The sequence below is a fragment of the Aythya ferina genome (genome assembly GCF_964211825.1).
Source record: "Aythya ferina genome assembly, chromosome: W".
NCBI classification, from domain to species: domain Eukaryota; kingdom Metazoa; phylum Chordata; class Aves; order Anseriformes; family Anatidae; genus Aythya; species Aythya ferina.
The window spans coordinates 2,639,638-2,657,290 of NC_140313.1; the positions used below are offsets into that span (position 1 = coordinate 2,639,638).

Sequence of the window (17,653 nt, forward strand, 5' to 3'; positions counted from 1 at the left end):
GGAGAGGCAGAAAGAAGGAATGAAGAGGAGCAGGCTAGCAGAACGGAGACCAGGATGGGAACAGGCACACTGATCGCCTCATGAAGATAGGTTCGGCCAAACTCAGCAAACTGCTCAGAGAAGCTCGTACAGAAAGTCGCTGGAAATGGGCGCACCAGAGCTGGAAAGAAGCTCAAGCTGAGAGAAGCGGACCTGCGCACACAACTGCCCCTGGCTGGTAAGCAGTTGCGCATTATGGGGAATCATGCGTCCTTAGGAACAAAGACTGTCCTGGTAACCTTACAGCTTATTCTCTTTATTAACAAACAGACAGTTTATGATCCTGAAATATGGGACCAAACTGAGGTCAAGGTGTGGGACTCTGCAACTAAAAATTACAAGGTAGCGGCGGGATTGCTCAGCACCTGGCGAGCAATCTCTGAGGCCTTAAAGAGCCATGTGGAGCCACAGTCAGAAATGTGTGGTTTGCCAGACAGTGAAGGAACTGCAGGCTCATTTACTGATCTGACTGCTACGCCATCGGCCCCTCTGCTGCTACTGCCATCGCAGGCCTTCGCTGTTACTCCCCCTGCTGACCTGGACATGCCTTTTGACCCAGGCCCTATTGGCCTGGAAAAGGAGATGGATATGCTTTCCTTCGATCCGGGAAGAATGGGATACATAAGGCCTGAAGGCCAAGTTGCTTAACAACTTAAAGCGAGACATATTGTTCCCACGACTAGCCCTGGAATTCTCCGGTGTTTGTAATCAAGAAAACAAATGGAAAACGGAGACTGTTATATGATCTGAGAGAAATTAATGAAGTCATGGAAGATATGGGAGCACTTCAACCAGGATTACCAACTCCAACTATGCTCCCCCAGACATGGACATTAATAGTAATAGCCAGAATTCGGAAAACTTTGCCATGTTTATGTTTCAATTGATACCTTTTCTGATTGTACATATGTATAGGCGTACTAGGGTTTAGCATGTAAAAGCAATGTTCTATATATTTAGAAAGTTTGACGGTTGTGTGTGCGTGTTGGTGGGGCGTAGACTCCCCGTGCACCCAGCGCTGTTGTGTGTGTGTTGGTAGAGTGTAGGCTGCCCGTGCACCCAGCGCTGTTTACTTGCCTTTTATAAATATTACTAAATTCAGATTGAGTTTTATCTTCATTTATAACAAATTGGTGATCCCGACGTGATCTTCTTGGACTTTGGATCTGTGACCAATAAAAGGAGGTGCCCCACATAGTGGCCCTTGCCGATAGTGGTGCTAGAGTCCAACAAGATTTTGAACATAAGAGGCAAGTAAAGAACCAAGAGCTCTCCCTCCATGACCTGTAATTCTGCATGTGAATACCCGAATGAAGAGGATTTGTGAGTATACCGTTAGGTTGGGGTGGGATTCGGTTGTGTTACTGTGTGTAAGGGTGTAACTGAGACAGAACTTAGTTCCGAAGCGAGTGTGGAGGTCTTCTAACCGTGGTTCCGATCTCCCACGAGGGACTCGGCAGGTGAAGGACCGAAGCAATTTCTTTAAGAATTCGTGGGTGGGTTAATCACTTACAAGACACCTCTAGACACAGGCACAGTCAGGGATTTGGAACCTCTTTAAGGGTTCCAGGGATTTGGAACCTCTTTGAGGGTTCCAGGGATTCAGAACTTCTTTGAGGGTTCCAGGATGGGTCAGGAGAAAAGGGCCCCATAACAGGAACCTGGAAGGTTGAGTCTACTCCTGGAGATGAAAGTTAAGCTTAAAAGAACTTGAAGTACATGTATATCGGGGCATAGCTACCCTTTGGATGCTAATTGTAGTGATCATTGGAAACTCATATAAAGGCCCTAATAGAAGGATTTGGAGACCCCAAAACCCCATAGAGGGAGTGCCACCTCCGGTAGAGATAAGATAATATATGTTATACCCAAAACATCTTGAATTACCCCGGTCCAGAAAATTTAAAATAATAGGTGGGAAATATACCTAGAGGATTGGTTATCTACTTTGAATTGAGGCCCCGCTAACTCATGTAAAAGTTGAATGCAGGTAGGAGAGCCATCGGGTGTGTAAGCCTGTACCATTTCCTAAGAAGCATCAGGGAGAGGGCAAGACCAGAGAAGGGACCAGTACCGCGGCTCAAGAAGGTTTACAAAGGGCTGCAACCCCTCAGGGTAATAACCGCCGGGTAACATGGCCTTTACTGGACCTCTCCTAATTACATGCATAATTCTATTGGTCCAGGGACATTCTCAGAATTGTAATGATTGTATTGGTAACACCCGGAGAGGAAGAATTCAGGAATGAGCATTAGTATATCATACTATCTATGCCTGTAAAGGGGAAGAATTAAACCCATGCTATGTGAACCAAACGGAGTATGCTCAATGTAATGAAAGCAATAAGATAACCTGATATGATCCCAAAGAGGTCCCCTATCAATGGTGGATAGAGGTAAGAACTAATAACGAAGGAGGAAGGTTAATTGGGAAAAGTCGCATCACCACAAATCTTAGTAAGCCATTATCAATCGAATGATGCTGCTAGTGATGATTATTATACACCCCATGAAACAATGACTTGGGTGAAATATTACAGTGAACAAGAAAAATATATATGTCCAAAAAATAGAATGAGGTTGACATGGTGTTTTCCAGGTATCAGTAGTGGCGGAGAGGTCAACAAAAGTCATTATTTCTGTGGGCGTGCACCCAGGGACTGGAGCTGTGTATGTTGGGGTACATGGCAGAAGGAACCTACTTTGTGCACTGGATTAAAGGCCTATCTTAAAAAGGGAGAAATAAAGAAAGAAAGAATGTAGTTCAAGAGACTGTAATCCAGTAAACCTTACTATTTATAATCCGGGTGAGTTAAAGCAGAGGAAAGAAACCCAATATGGAATTGCAATTGGAGGAAAGGGAAAAGATCCTGGGGCTATCATAGATATAAGGGTTATCGAAAGAGCTAGGGAATCTGCCACAAAGCGATTATTATTCCAGTCATTTTACCATGAAATTTGAACGGGAGCTAAATATGAGATTCCAACCATTGCTAAAAACTTGTTTATAAATCTTGCAGAGAATATTGTGAAGGCATTACATGTAACAAACTGTTTTGTCTGTGGAGGAGCAAATCAAGGGGAACACTGGCTTTGGGAGTCGATGGAAGCAAACATTTCAGACCCAGAAATTTGGAAACCGGCAAAGGGTAATAGAATGACACAATGGGTATTACAAACAAGCATAATTGGGCAAACCTGTTGGCAAAACCAGAATGGGAAACAATCAGTAGGGGATTTAGTCTGTGAAGGAGGATATGAATGGAATAAGACAATATTAAATTGGACCTCCTTGGGAAGCCCTCAAGAAATGCCGGAAAACCTGAAAAATTGGACAGATAGTAACCAAATACCGAATGGGTGGCCAGCGCCCGATGAGTATTATTGGATATGTGGTAAACTATCATATACTACATTATCTAAAAGTTGGACGGAATCGTGTATTGGGAATAATTAGGCCCAGTTTCTTCCTATTACCCATTGCTTGAGGAGAGAGACTGGGAATTATAATTGGAGGGTTGTTCCTGGGACTACTAACAATCCCGTGCTTAATTCCTTGTATTACATTCCTTGTACAGAGAATAGTACGGAGAATAATCCAAGGAATGCAGTTTACCACAATCCCAGTGGAAAGTCCTCAAGAAGACATAGTTATGGTTCAATTAGCCTTGGCCAAATTCGAAGCCAAGACATGAATTAATGACATTCAAAAGAAGAGGAGGGATTGTGATATATGGAGTAATAATTTGTGTCAAGAAGATGGTTGATGTTAATAAAGAAGGTGGAGATGTGGGAGTGTGGCCATGGGGGTTGACAAGCCCCATGGTTGGTGATAACATCAGACTTAACGATGAGGCCATCAGGAATGTAAAGAGTTTAGAGGGGCTGTCACCTGTGGCTTCCCACCTGCCCTCACTTTGCTCTTCACAGAATCACAGAATTTCTAGGTTGGAAGAGACCTCAAGATCATCGAGTCCAACCTCTTGCAGCTACGCTGCATCACCACCAGCACCCCACCGCATCCACCTTTCTGCCACCGTGTCCCAGCCAAAGGGGTGCCGGGGGGATGCTGAGCTCCCTGTGCTGAGGACTGGTTGAGTCTCCCTCCCCAGACTGGGACCAGCTCCAGGGCACAGGAGCACTGGAGGCTCCTGTCCCTGCTCAGCCTACCCCTGGCAGTACTCACACCCCCATATCCCCACCAGGACCCTGCAGATGACCCTCATGAGCCAGGTAACCACCAAGGACACCCAGCCACAGGAGCAGCAGCAGCTGCCACTGCCCCGTGCACATTGTCATATGCATTCCAGCCACAAGGATCCCCCTACTCCATGGAGGGTGATGATCCCCAAAAATATTTTATCTCACGTGAGGCTGCAAGGAGAGGGATAGGGCTGGGATGAGAGGGGACAAGCAGGGTCCCTAAACACTCCATTAATAGCTACATCTTGCAGAGCCCCACTGGGATTTGCCTGTACTCCCAAACAAGGATCTTCCTGGCAGCTTCAGCATCATTTAGGGTCATCCTTCAAGGGTGAGGATAGACCCACATATGCAAAGTGCAAATGCCCCAGAGCCGTTCCCTGTGAAATGACCCACAGCCACTCAGCCTCATGGACAGGTTGTCCCAGGCCCTGGGTCCCCAGCCCCAAAACCCATCCTCACCACCTCCTTTCTGCACTGCTCAGGACCTCCTTCTGCTGTCCGCGGTTCCAGTTTGGCCGTACCTACAGATGCCTGACTCACAACGCCCTGGGCCTGAGCACCCTGGCAAAGAAGATCCCAGACTGAACTGGTGTGAACTGCTGTCCGAAGCCTGCTTTGCCCCTGCAAGCATGCACAGGGAATAAAGACAAGGCACTCTGGCATTGCCAGAGCTGAAAAGGGACAAAAGAACATGGGCTCACCCAGGACAGCGGAGAAAGGAAACACAGGGGCAGGGGCAGCCACATCCAACCTGGGTCTGGGGATTCTTTGGAGGGGTGAAGAAAGGACCTCTGGATGATACAGGGACTGGATCTACCACTCTTGACCAGGTGGCGACCATCTCCTCCCTGTGCCATGGTCTGCCATGAGCCAAGCATAGCAAGGGACAACCTATCTTGCTCTGAAGGTCTGCTTCTGGCTATGGCTGGAGGCAGGACAAAGCACAGGTATCTCCCAGGCCCTTCTCAGGGTCAGGCTGAAATCATAAGGCTGTAGAGCAAGGGACTTCAATCAGCACCTTTTTTATTAATATGCATCACAAATAAAGAAATAAATAAAGGTGAGACACCTTGTTCTAATGGGGAAATACAAATTAAATATGGTGCGACATCCACTAAGCAATGTACAAGCAGGAGGTAACCGTGCAAGACCAGGGCCCCATGCCATGGGGAAGCCAGCCCAGGCACAATGCCGTGAGCAGCATCCACTTGGCCAAGGCACCAAATACTATCATGGCCTTTAATTAACACTGTCCCCCACCCAGTGGGCAGGCAAGGACCCCCACCCCACCCCAAGAATATGGCAAGGCAGGGCTGGTATTGCCTCTGCCAAGGAGCCCAGGAACCCCAGCAGCCCCTTGTGCTTGTGCACAACACTTGCCCTCAACCCCACGCCACAGGGAGCATTCCCCCCCCCCCCCCCCCCCCATCCCCATCTCCCCTGCTCCCTCTGGGAGCATCCCCTGCTCTCCCTGCCGGGAGCACGGCCTCCATCTCCAAATAGCATCCCATCCCTAGCCCTGTCAGGGACCCTGCCCTCAGCCCCCTCCCCTCCCACCCCACTCCACCAAGCATCCCAGGGCATCCAAGGCACTGGCTCCCTGCTTAGTGTGGAGGGCGCGGGGGCACCCCCGCAGCACCCAGCTCCGCACAGGGTGGCACTACCCAATTTTGACCTACATCACACTGAACATCCACGCGCCTTCCTCATGACCCCACACACCCTCGCTCTGCACACACATGCACCCCTTCCCCCCCATAGCTGTGGCCAGGCAGTGCAGCAGTGCACGGTGCTCCCACCCTGTAGCTGATGACACCGCGGGTGCTGGAGGCCGTACTGCCACCCCCGGCAGGGCATGGCCAGCATCCTGCACCTTCTAGTGTGAAACTGAGCCAGACCTGTGCTGGCAGGGACTGCTTGGATCCCTGCTATGTACAAGCCCACCACCTACGGGTGCTGGAGGTGGCATGGGGTGGAGGGGGCTCAGATGGTCCCTGGTGTGGCTGCATGCACGGCGATGCCTGACAATACGAGGTGCAGCTCGCAGAAGGCCCCATGGCCGGTTTGGCCTTTGGCAGCTGCATGAGGAAGAGCAAGAAAGAACCACCTATGGTTACTGTATTCTGTAATGGCAAGAAAGGTAAGAAACTAGCAAGAATCTGTGTCTGTTCCTCCGGCAGGGTGGGCATCCCCAGAGGAGCCTCAGCAGCCCACAGTACTGTGCTTGGCCTCCCAGCCACATCAATAGTCTTCATCCTCCAGGTGGGTGATGTACATGATGGGCACCAGTCCCTTCTCGGAGCCGAGGCTGCACTGCAGCCAGTCACCATCCACCTTGGAGATGACCTACAGGATGTCCCCTTTGTTGAAGCTCAGCTGTCCTGCCTCGGTGGCAATGTGATGGCAAAGAGCTTTCACCTCGCTGCGGGCAGAAGAAGGGGAGAAAGAGTTAGATCACCACAGGATGCTCACGCCACTGAAGCCTAGGGACCACCAGGGAGGAAGAAACCCCTCCTGCCACAACAGCCAGACCCATGTAAACTCTATCCCACCATGTCCCCAGCCCCTGTGGGACAGTCACATGCCACTGCTCACCAGGGAGGGTTGGGACACAGCTCCCGGGCTGGCTGTGGCACGGGTGACACTTCAGGTGGCTCTGTCTGGGGGGGCTCTGGCTCAGGGGCTGCTTCTCGCCACATGCTTGCTCCAACCGTCTGGGCCACCAGCTGGAACACAGACTTGTCCAGGCTCAGCCAGCTGGAGGGCAACCTGCAAGAAGGAGAGAGAAGCAGGTTGTGGTGGGGAAGGCAACCTCTCATGGCAAGGTCATGCCTTAGAGGTCTAGATCACGCACAACATGCACTGCAATCCCCAGACTGTTTCCTTTCCAAGGGAGCCAGCATTCTCCAGACATACAGACCTCCCTATTCACCTCTGCCGTACCACCACAGTGTAGTCCAGAGGTAGGCTATTGGCCTGACTCTTGCCCACACTGATGCAGCTCCAGCTTAACCAGCCCCTCCAGCCCTAAGCCACCCATGTCCCTACCTGTTAGGTTGCCTGGGCTCTTTTTGCACCTTCCTGGACCCAAATAAGTGTCCCCACTTGATGGGCTGGCTGCTCTCTGACACACTGGTGCTGCTTTCCTCTTGGGGGGCTGCTGCTGCTCCCAAACTTTGCTGAGTCCCAGTCTCCTTCACCTTGCTGTGCTTCAGCTCTGTAACCACTGAGTCTGGGGGGCTGCCCATCCAGAAGAGCCAGCTCTGCTCCTTGACCTCTTCACCAGCTGGTACCTGCTGGGGCTTTTCCAGGGGCTCTTCCACAGCTCCAGGACTTGGCCTGCTGGTGGCCTTGGGCTTCTCCTCCAAGGTGCCTTCAGCAATGGGGCAGGCTTCTGCACCCTCCACCACGCCTTCACGTGGAGGTGGTGTCCTGTGGGTTTCATCTGGCCTGGGGACAGCACTCAAGGCCGCCTTCTTCTTTTCATAACGGATGAGCTTCGAGCCTTCAGTCGAGCCCTCGATGTAAATCTGAGAGCTTTGCATGAGCTGGTACCACCAGCCCGCCTGCTTATCTTTCTTCCCCTCACACGTGCTCTCTCGCACCTTCCTCCGCTCTTCCTCCCTGTCCCCATCTCCAGAGGAGGCCCCCACTCCCTTGACCCTCTCACTTGCAGCTCGTTCAGGGCTGTGGCCTGGTGACACGCCACCATCTCTGCCACCCACTTTGCATGCTTCAGGGGCAGTGCTGCAGCCATCGGGATCCTCGCTGCTGCCTCGCGTCCGCATCAGCTGCAGGGTAGATTGTGCGGAAAGCAGCAGGTCCTGCTTCACACGCAGCAGCTCCTTTTGCTGCTGCTGCTCTTTGCCCATCTGTGTCAGGTGGTGCTCAAAAAGGAGGTCTAGGTTGAAGGGCAGCAGGGACAGAGGCTGGAGAAGGAGCAGGAGCTCCTCAAAAAGAGGCTGGCACACACTATGAGACAGGCACAAGAAGCTCACTGGCTGGTAGTGTGCCAGGATGATATCTGTAGGGCAAGAGGCATTGGTTAGATGAGAGGCCCTTGCCACCTTTTCCAAGTCACCAAGAAGCTACTGGGGAAAGGAGTTGAGCACTGGTTTCTGGTCACTTCTGTGGCTGCAGTGTGAGGCTCAACACTAGGCAAACTGGCCCAGATCCTGCTTCCTGCAGCCACCACCCGCCTGTCAGCTTACCCACTGGAACAACCTCTGTCGCAAATGCCATGGGAGCAGGGTGCAAACAAAAAGCATCAGAGCGGGTTGGCACACATTAAGATTCTCTTTTCCAGCCCCCTGGATATGAACAAGGAGCTGCAGATCTGGGCCAATACCAGTGCCCTACAGGGAGAGGTGTCAGGGACAGTGGAATGCAGCCTTTCCAGGGATCTGTCTGGGCTGTACCATGGATCCTAACAGAAAATAGAATAGTATTTCTACCTGCAGTATTCATCCTACACTTCCTTTGGCCACTTCTACACTGCCCCGCCACTAGCTTTATTTTCAGGTGTCACTCACAGGTACAGAGTTTGGCATAGGCTCTGTGCCCATTTGTCTACAGTGAGTTAACAAACTTACACTGCAGACAGGATTTTCACTTTATCTGCAAACCCTATGCCTAGCCTTCAGCCACCTGGCAGCTCCACCTCACAGAATCACAGAATCACAGAATTTCTAGGTTGGAAGAGACCTCAAGATCATCGAGTCCAACCTCACAGCTAACAGTCCCCACTAAACCATATCCCATATCACACTTTCAGTTCTTAATGATGGCTTGAAACAAACTGAAACAGAAGATTTGCAACGGTTGTCCTGCTCCAGAAAAACAGGGTGCATCCTCTTGTTACACTGCTCAGTACAAAGGCAATCTGCTCCAAAGTGCTGACAGCACACATGGACCCAAACAATGTCTGCTGTCAGCCCCCAAACCTGCTAGAAGATATTGGGCTGGACTTCTTGCAGTGCATGGGGCCCTAGGCTGAGCATGCACTAAGCCAGCAGCACTCTCAGGGAATCCAGCAGGTCAAGGGTGTCTGCCTCACTGTGCACTTAGCACTTAGTCATGAAGCTTCTAGGCATCAGGCAGCTTGGTTGTTGCTGCTAGGTTATCTACACACTCCAGAAACATTTCTGGTTGAAAAGAAAAATAACAGATACATCCAGGAAAATCTGCTGTTTGTTTGCCGTAAGGCTTTCCTTTCTATTTCACATGCCTCAAGGGTTTCAGATAAGTGTTCACACTTCCAGTTCTAAGAAGCTCTCAGGCACTGGACAGGGGACACAGACATTTGGGGAGGGTTAGATCTGGTCTCCTGAGGGTAGACTGAGGGATTTGTACTGTAGGATATAGCCTTGGCTACCAGCTGCATCTGGGAAGGACACAGGTGGGCAGGCTCTCCACAGCTCAGGTGGAGGGAACTGCATGGAGCTTTGACTTCCACCTCCCTTCCTTTAGCTGAACAGCCATCCAGCAACATCTACACCAGGAGTGCAATACAGTCTAGCCCTTCAGCTCAGAGCAGAGGGGAGCAGAACAGGCTGAGAGACCACCAAGAGACAAATATGTCCCAGAGCTTAGATCTGTGCTGCACAATATGCAGAATTTGGTCCTCTCTAGCGCACAGCCTCTTACCTTCATGGTTGTAGAAGTGGTTGAACCAGAACTCCAAGGACTGGATACTGTAAGAAGGGAACACGGGCAGGGAATAAGAGAAAAAGCAAAAATCAATTTGCCCCCTTCATCACTCCCATCAGCATGCACTGATCACAGCCACCCAGCCTGTGAAGGAGCAAACCTGTTAGCTTTGCAATGTGGCATTGTGTAACTGTAATCCCTAACAGCCATGCTCCCAGGAAGTTTCCACACCACTTAGCTTCTATATAAAAAGCTTAGCTTTGCTGAGAAGTGCTCACATGGAAGTGGCAAATCAACTACAAACATGAAATCACTGCATCAAGCTTGGCCCAAAGTATGCCGGCATCCTGTGCCAGAAGAAGAGAGCTGGGCCAGCCTGGGTCAGGAGAGCAGGGCATAGCTTGCTCCTAAGGGTCCCACAACATTTGGAGACCTTGGGGACTTCATTGCCAGTCTCAAAGGTCTTGCTCACATCTGCAGAGGAACAGGGAAGTACCATTCTAACAGCACTCATCCTGTCACAGGCAGACAGAACACCACTGACTTTTTCTGTTTAACGCTGTGCATAGTGTTTACACTCTTTATCCAAACTAGAAGGGTCAGCCTTGAGTCCTGGACCAGGGCAATTTCCCTTTCAGAGACTCATGTGCTGGGATTCACTGCAGCCCTAGGAAGCAGTGTCACAGGGATTTTCAGGAGTAATATATGCATATGTTGTGTTGATCCCTATATGAGTCCTGGCAGACAGACTCTTCCCACCTAGCATTTTGTCAGGATAAGCTGACAGTGTTCTTCAGTGGGCTACAGCCAACCATTCTCAGTCCTGGCCTAGTAGGGGTAGGTTTTGATCCCTCTGGTGTTACCTGAGGCTCTCAGCTTCTTCCTTCTCTCACCTACAACTGGGAAGCTGCTTCCCAGGTTTCTTAAGTCTTTTCATTGGCAACTGTGCCTGCTTGCACTCAAGGAGCAACACCTTCTGCCAGCCCTGGACAACGACATGCAGTCAGCCCAGGGAGCCTGCTTACTTGAGAAGGCCGAAGATGAATGCATTGAACCTCATGTCGTGGTTGGTGAGCTCTGTGTACTGGCTGATCTTGCTATAGAGGCTGTGCAGCAGCTTGGTAGACGGACCTGTCAAGAGAAGTGAAATGCTGGGATTAGTTGTGGTCAGCAAAGTCAAAACAGCACCACAGGAAGCAGCCTTCAGGCAAAGCCAGAAGATGTCTGAGCTCCCATGCCTTCCTCTCTACTCTGCACTGGTGCAGCCTCACCTCGAGTACTGTGTGCAATTCGGGGCACCACAGTACAAAAAGGATGTAAAACTGTTGGAAAGTGTCCAGAGGAGGACGATGAAGATGGTGAAGGGCCTAGAGGGGAAGACATATGACGAGTGGCTGAGGTCACTGGGCCTGTTCAGCATGGAGAAGAGGAGGCTGAGGGGGACCTCATCGCAGTCTACAGCTTCGTCACAAGAGGGAGTGGAGGGGAAGGCACCGATCTATTCTCTTAAGTCACCAGTGACAGGACCCGCAGGAATGGTGTCAAGCTGAGGCAGGGGAGGTTTAGGCTAGACATCAGGAAGAGGTTCTTCACTGAGAGGGTGTTCGCACATGTCCTGGTTTCAGTTAGAACAGAGTTAATTTTCTTCCTAGTAGCTGGTGGAATGCTGTGTTTTGGCTTAGGATGAGAAGAGTGCTGATAACATGCTGATGTTTTAATTGCTGCAGAGCAGTGCTTATACTAAGCCAAGGACGTCTCAGCTTCTTGCTCTGTCCTGCCAACTGGCAGGCTGGGGGTGCAGCAGGAGCTGGGAGGGGACAGACCCAGGACAGCTGACCCAAACTGGCCAAAGGGGTATTCCATACCATCTGACGTCATGCTAAACAATATATAGGGGTGGCTAGCCGGGGGAGGGGGGCCGGACTGCTCGGTGTTTGGCTGGGCATCGGTATGTGGGTGATGAGCAATTGCATTGTGCATCACTCGTTTGTACACATTATTAGTAGTAGTACTATTATCACCATTTTATTATTATTATTGTTATTATTATTATTATTTTTTTTTTTTTTTTCCTGTCTTATTAAACTGTCTTTATCTCAACTCACGGGCTTCACTTTCCATTTCTCTCCCCCGTCCCAGAGAGGGAGGGGGGAGGGTGAGCGAACGGCTGCGTGGTGTTTAGCTGCCGGCCGGGTTAAACCACGACAGTCTTTTTGGCGCCCAACATGGGGCCCGAAAGGTTGAGATAACGGCAGATCTGACCAGAGTGTGTTAAACTAAAATTGGTATAAGTATTAGACCTGCTTAATAGTCACTTGTCATAAAGCAGATTGCTTTAATCTCAACTGTGCTGCGCCTGTTTTCCAAATTGAGTATTATAGCACGTTATTTTCCATATGTGCTCTCTGTCATGTTGTTTATTCTCTCCGGGCCCTGGTTTAAGATCATTATGGTACTGTGTGTTGTAACAGTGGCTTATGAGAGGATGAAATTTCTGGTCATGACTCTAACTTGGTATTTGTACTCATTAACATAGTCAACTTTATACTTTGGAAACCATATCTCAGAAACTATTAGCAATTATACCTGTTGCCTTTTTTCATTAGGGAGTCAATCTGTGGAGGGGAAAGGGGAAGATATTTTTTCTTACTCGATCACTCTTCCTTTCTCCTTCACCACCCCCTTATCCTCCTTGATCACTCTCCCTTCCTCCTTCATCACCCTCTTATCCTCCGAGCTTATTACAATAGCTCTCCAAGATATTGAATATCCTTGGGATACTCAGACCAGCATGGTCTTGTTGTTATGTCTCCTGAATGCGCTTCAGATTCTGCTTAAAGTTAAACAACTACTTAGGAAGCTCATCCAGAGATCTGCCCGGAGGCAGTATAGTTGTGAGTGGCAGGGAGTATGGGAGGATATGGGCAGGCATCTAGAGCAGTTGGCACTCCCAGTGTTTTGGAAATTCACCCCTGAACAACTGCAAAATCCTAAAAACCTGGCAGAATGCTTGAAAAAAAGGTGTCAGGATTCTGGCAGTTCCAAAGTAACACAAATCATTGTAACATACTGGGGCCTGGCTCATGCCTATCGAGCTGCAATTGATACTACTACCAACTTAGTGACAGACCCTGCGGCCACTCCAAGTCCTGTGACAGATCCAACGGCCACTGCGATCCCTATGGTGGACTCTGCAGCCGCTCCAGTCCCAGCTCCTGCAGCCACTCCAGTCCCAGCTCCTTCAGCCGCTCCAGTTCCAGTTCCTGCAGCCGCTCCAGTCCCAGTTCCTGCAGCTGCTTCAGCTCCAGCTCCTGCAGCCACTCCAGATCCTGTGGCTGGGTCAGAGAAACGAGCTGCAGCAGTTCAAGTTGACCCTGCAGAGGGTATTCCAACCCCTGTAGCAGACCCTGTAACGGGGTCAGAGAAACGAGCTGTAGCAGCGCAAGTTGCCCCTGTAGAGAAGGGGAAAAAATGGTATAGAGATTCAGGTCGTTTAGAACGCAGAGAGTCTTCTGCCAAATCTAGGTATAGAGACGACGATGACGCTGGGCCATCAGGGATTCAGGAGGAGGAAGATGAGGATGACGAAAAATCAGCAGTGACTACCCGAAACCTATACCAACGTGAGCTACAAGATGTGCGAAAAGATTTTGGTCACTGTATAGGTGAGCAGCTTGTCACCTGGCTGCTCCGGTGCTGGGATGAGGAACCCACAGTGGATGAAATGGCTAAACAACTCCAGCAGTACGAAGAAAGTCTCTCCTCTTCCTTACAGGCCTGCGTCTCAGCTGTGGAGAAACTTTCTGAAGAGTTCCACCAACTTAAAGAGAATCTATCTTCCTCCCCACCTGAACCAACCAGTGTCCACTGACCAAAACAGAACACTTGGGAGAAACTTTCTGAACAGGTTCACCAACTTGAAGAGAGATTATTCTCCTCCGCACCTCTACAAAGCAGTGTCTCAGCTATCAAGGGTAGGCGTTCATCCACACAAGGAAGACGATATGGTGGGTACTCACCCCGTGCCACTCTGTGGTTTTACTTATGAGACCATGGAGAGGACATGAGAAAATGGGATGGAAAATCTACTGCGACCCTAGAGGCACAGGTACGTGAGTTACAAAAGAAAACTATCAGGAAAAAGAGATTCTCTGAAAAGTTTGCTGCTTCAGCCTCCAGCAGACAGTCCTTCAAACACAGAAACGAAGAAGATTCTGACCAGGATTAGGGGGGCCCTGCCTCCAGCCAGGGGGAGGAAAGGGATAATCGAGTTTATTGGACTGTGTGGATTCGATGGCCTGGCATGTCAGACGCACAGAAGTATAAGGCTTAAGTAGACACCGGTGCACAATGTACTGTAATGCCATCGAGCTATAAAGGGCCAGAGCCCATCTGTATTTATGGAGTGACAGGGGGATCTCAGCAGTTGACTGTATTGGAGGCTGAAGTGAGTCTGGGAATGACCTCCTCCGGGGGAGGAGGGCCGGACTGCTAAGGGTTAGGCTGGGCATCGGTCAGCGGGTGGTGAGCAATTGCATTGTACATCACTTGTTTGTACACATTATTAGTAGTAGTACTATTATCATCATTGTATTATTATTTTTTTTTTTTCCTGTCTTATTAAACTGTTTTTATCTCAACTCACGGGCTTCACTTTCCATTTCTCTCCCCCGTCCCAGAGAGGGAGGGGGGAGGGTGAGCGAACGGCTGCGTGGTGTTTAGCTGCCGGCCGGGTTAAACCACGACAGCACACTGGAACAGGCTCCCAAGGGAAGTAGTCACTGCACCAAGCCTGTCTGAATTTAAGAAGCATTTGGACTGTGTGCTTAGTCATGTGAAATTGGAATGATGGCTCAAACACCACATTTAGGATTTGCTATTCTTAAGATACAACCAGGAGACAAGGTCTTAATAAACACCTGGAGGGAAGAATCATTGAATCCCTGATGGGAGGGACTGTACCTTGTTTTGCTTACTACTGAAATGGCTGTGAGAATAGCAGAAAGGGGTTGGACCCACACATCCAGAGTAAAGGGACCAATAATTAACGAAGCTTGGATGGTTGATTCCACTCCTGGGGAACTGAAACTAAAGCTAAAGAAGAACTCATATTCTGGTAATGAGGCTCTGCATGAATTCAGGATGCCAAATGAAGGGGGCAAGCCTAAAGGGAGGAAAGGGAGAAGGCAAGACTTGGGCAGGACCCTCCACTGCGGTGTGTATGGTCTACTGAGGGAGGCAACCCCTATGGGTATTGACTGCCGAGTGAGAGGGCCTCAACTGGACTTCTCTCGCACTAAGGTTGGGTTGTCCCGAGAAAATAACATAAGAACATTTTTTTAAACCCATATAAAACTGTGATTTGTTTTCCAGGAGCTGGATCACCCCGACAGGCTGAATAGTAACACAAGCCCAAATCGACCCTGAAAGCAGGCCCAACCCCTTGATTGAAGGCGTTTGCCTATTACGATCCAGCTACGTGGGCAGAAGACGGATCCTGGGGCTATAGGACCCCAATATATATGCTTAATGGAATAGTTAGGTTACAAGCTGCAATAGAAATAGCTGTAAATGAAACTGGAGATGCACTTGGAATAATTGCAAAGCAAAATACCAAGATGAGAACTGCTTTGTATCGCTTAGCTTTGGATTATTTACTAGCACAAGAAGGAGGAAAATTTAACCTTAGTAATTGCTGTTTAGAGATTGATGATGAGGGTGTTTCTTCCTAGTAGCTGGTAGAATGCTATGTTCTGGCTTAGGATGAGAAGAGTGCTGATAACATGCTGATGTTTTAATTGTTGCAGAGCAGTGCTTACACCAAGCCAAGGACGTTTCAGCTTCTCACTCTGTCCTGCCAAAGGGCAGGCTGGGGGTGCAGCAAGAGCTGGGAGGAGGGCCGGACTGCTCGGGGTTAGGCTGGGCATCGGTCAGCGGGTGGTGAGCAATTGCATTGTGCATCACTTGTTTCGCACACGTTATTACTAGTAGTACTATTATCATCATTAATGTCATCGTTATTATTTTCCTGTCTTTATCTCAACTCACAGGCTTCACTTTCCCGTTTCTCTCCCCCATCCCAGAGAGGGAGGGGGGGAGGTGAGCAAATGGCTGTGTGGTGTTTAGCTGCCAGCTTGGTTAAACCACAATAGAAAGAAAAGCTGTAAATGAACTTGTAAAAGAAATGAAGAAAATTGCACATGTCCCAGTTCAGACTTGGAATGGAATCGATCTAAGAGGATTATGGGAGGGAGTTTTATAGGCAGTGATTGGTTTGCTAAAATAAGGATGGTTGTATTGGGGATATGTGGAGGATTGTTAATAATTCCATGTTTAATACCTTGCATTACCAGACTAATACACTCGGTTATACAAGGAATGCAAATATCTGCGGTACCTGTTGACCCAGAACCAGGGAAAGTGAAAACCCATTCCCTGATGATAATAAAAACAAACAAAGATCAAAAATTGATATCAATTCGGCAAGTATTGACTCGATTGGAAAGGAAAACACGAATCAATACCATGAAAAAGGAGATGGGGGATTGTGAAATGTGATTCATCTAATTCCTGTCAATATGGAACAATGCTAGGGCCACGTGGTATGATGAATGTGACCTTCTGTCTTACATACCCTTGTATAACCACAAGTCTAAGAAAAACAGAGTGGTTAATGTATATACTTCTTGTATCTTGCAAAGGAATAGTCCAGCAATTTGTGTCAATAACAGATAAGAGAACAAAGGGGTTTCAGAATAACTGCTAACTATTATGACTATTGCATGGGACACTATGAAAGTCTCTGATATCTGGCCAAGAGATTAAGGAGAATGGGAAAGTTGAAGAACGACTAAAAGAAAAAGCTTGCAGAGGACGCTGCACAAGTCTCTGACATACAGCCAAGTTGGACAAAGGAGAAGGACAAGAAAAAAAGCCTAGGAGGAAGACTACGAGCCTACAGCACAAGAGACCCCCAGAGGGACCACTGGAGACTGATACGCATGCTCCAGTAGGAGGGTTTGGATTCCGGAAACTAATTATAATAACCCTGCCTTTTCTAGAAGTAATAATGAATATGTAGGAGCCTAGGAGCATAAAAACAAGCCACCTGATGTAACTTGTGTGCGTCTTGGTGGAGCAGAGACTCTCGGCACACCCAGCGCTGTTTGCTTACCTCTATTCGTTTAATAAATTGTAAACTTTGATTGTAACCCTATTTGGGACTTAGCCGCTTATTACAGTCACATGGTCTAAAATTTTGTGTAGACCTGTGTGGTGCCAGGAGTTGGACTCGATGATCCCTATGGGTCCCTTCCAACTCGGGATATTCTATGATTCTATGATAATGTGTCCAGCTCCCATGTCTACATGACCCTCCACTAGATGAGTTCACTCCGTTCCAACAGTTAGACTCCACAGAAGAGATGGGTTGCAGTCTTTCTCAGGCTGTCAGTCCAAAACTTTGGGAGAGTTTCAATACATGAAGGTGCCCCAGGGACCTGCCTCCCACAATTCAGGGACAATCATGTCCCTCGGTTCAGAATCACCAGGCAAAAATAACATTGAAGTTGTTAGTTATAATTTGGGGTGTTTGCAATCACAGAGAGAAACCCAGAGCAGGAGATTTGCCACAAACAGGCTAGAAGGCTCCCCAGCCCTGGCTGTAAGCTCTTCATAATGCAGAAATCAGCGTGGACCTGCCATCTGTAACCTCAGAAAGGAGTTCTGCTGGATGGTAGCCACTGCCCCAATCTGGGGTG

The 17,653-nt window shown here is 49.1% G+C and overlaps 1 protein-coding gene across 6 annotated transcripts in view; it reads right to left on the bottom strand.

Moving 5' to 3' along the window:
* Positions 1-5,852: 5,852 nt before the first annotated feature.
* Positions 5,853-17,653, bottom strand: part of LOC311426259 (AP-4 complex accessory subunit RUSC2-like) — a 117,116-nt gene continuing 105,315 nt past the window's right edge. For 5 of the 6 annotated variants that reach the window (XM_084502485.1, XM_084502487.1, XM_084502488.1 and 2 more), the window contains 5 exons: positions 10,919-11,024; positions 9,891-9,937; positions 7,293-8,268; positions 6,840-7,013; positions 5,853-6,666 (listed from right to left, as the gene is read on the bottom strand). In XM_084502485.1, the coding sequence (XP_084358611.1) occupies positions 6,591-6,666; positions 6,840-7,013; positions 7,293-8,268; positions 9,891-9,937; positions 10,919-11,024 (1,379 nt within the window). In that variant the 3' untranslated portion in view covers positions 5,853-6,590. The remainder of the gene's footprint in view (positions 6,667-6,839; positions 7,014-7,292; positions 8,269-9,890; positions 9,938-10,918; positions 11,025-17,653) is intronic. The other variant, XM_084502489.1, reaches the window with a different exon arrangement.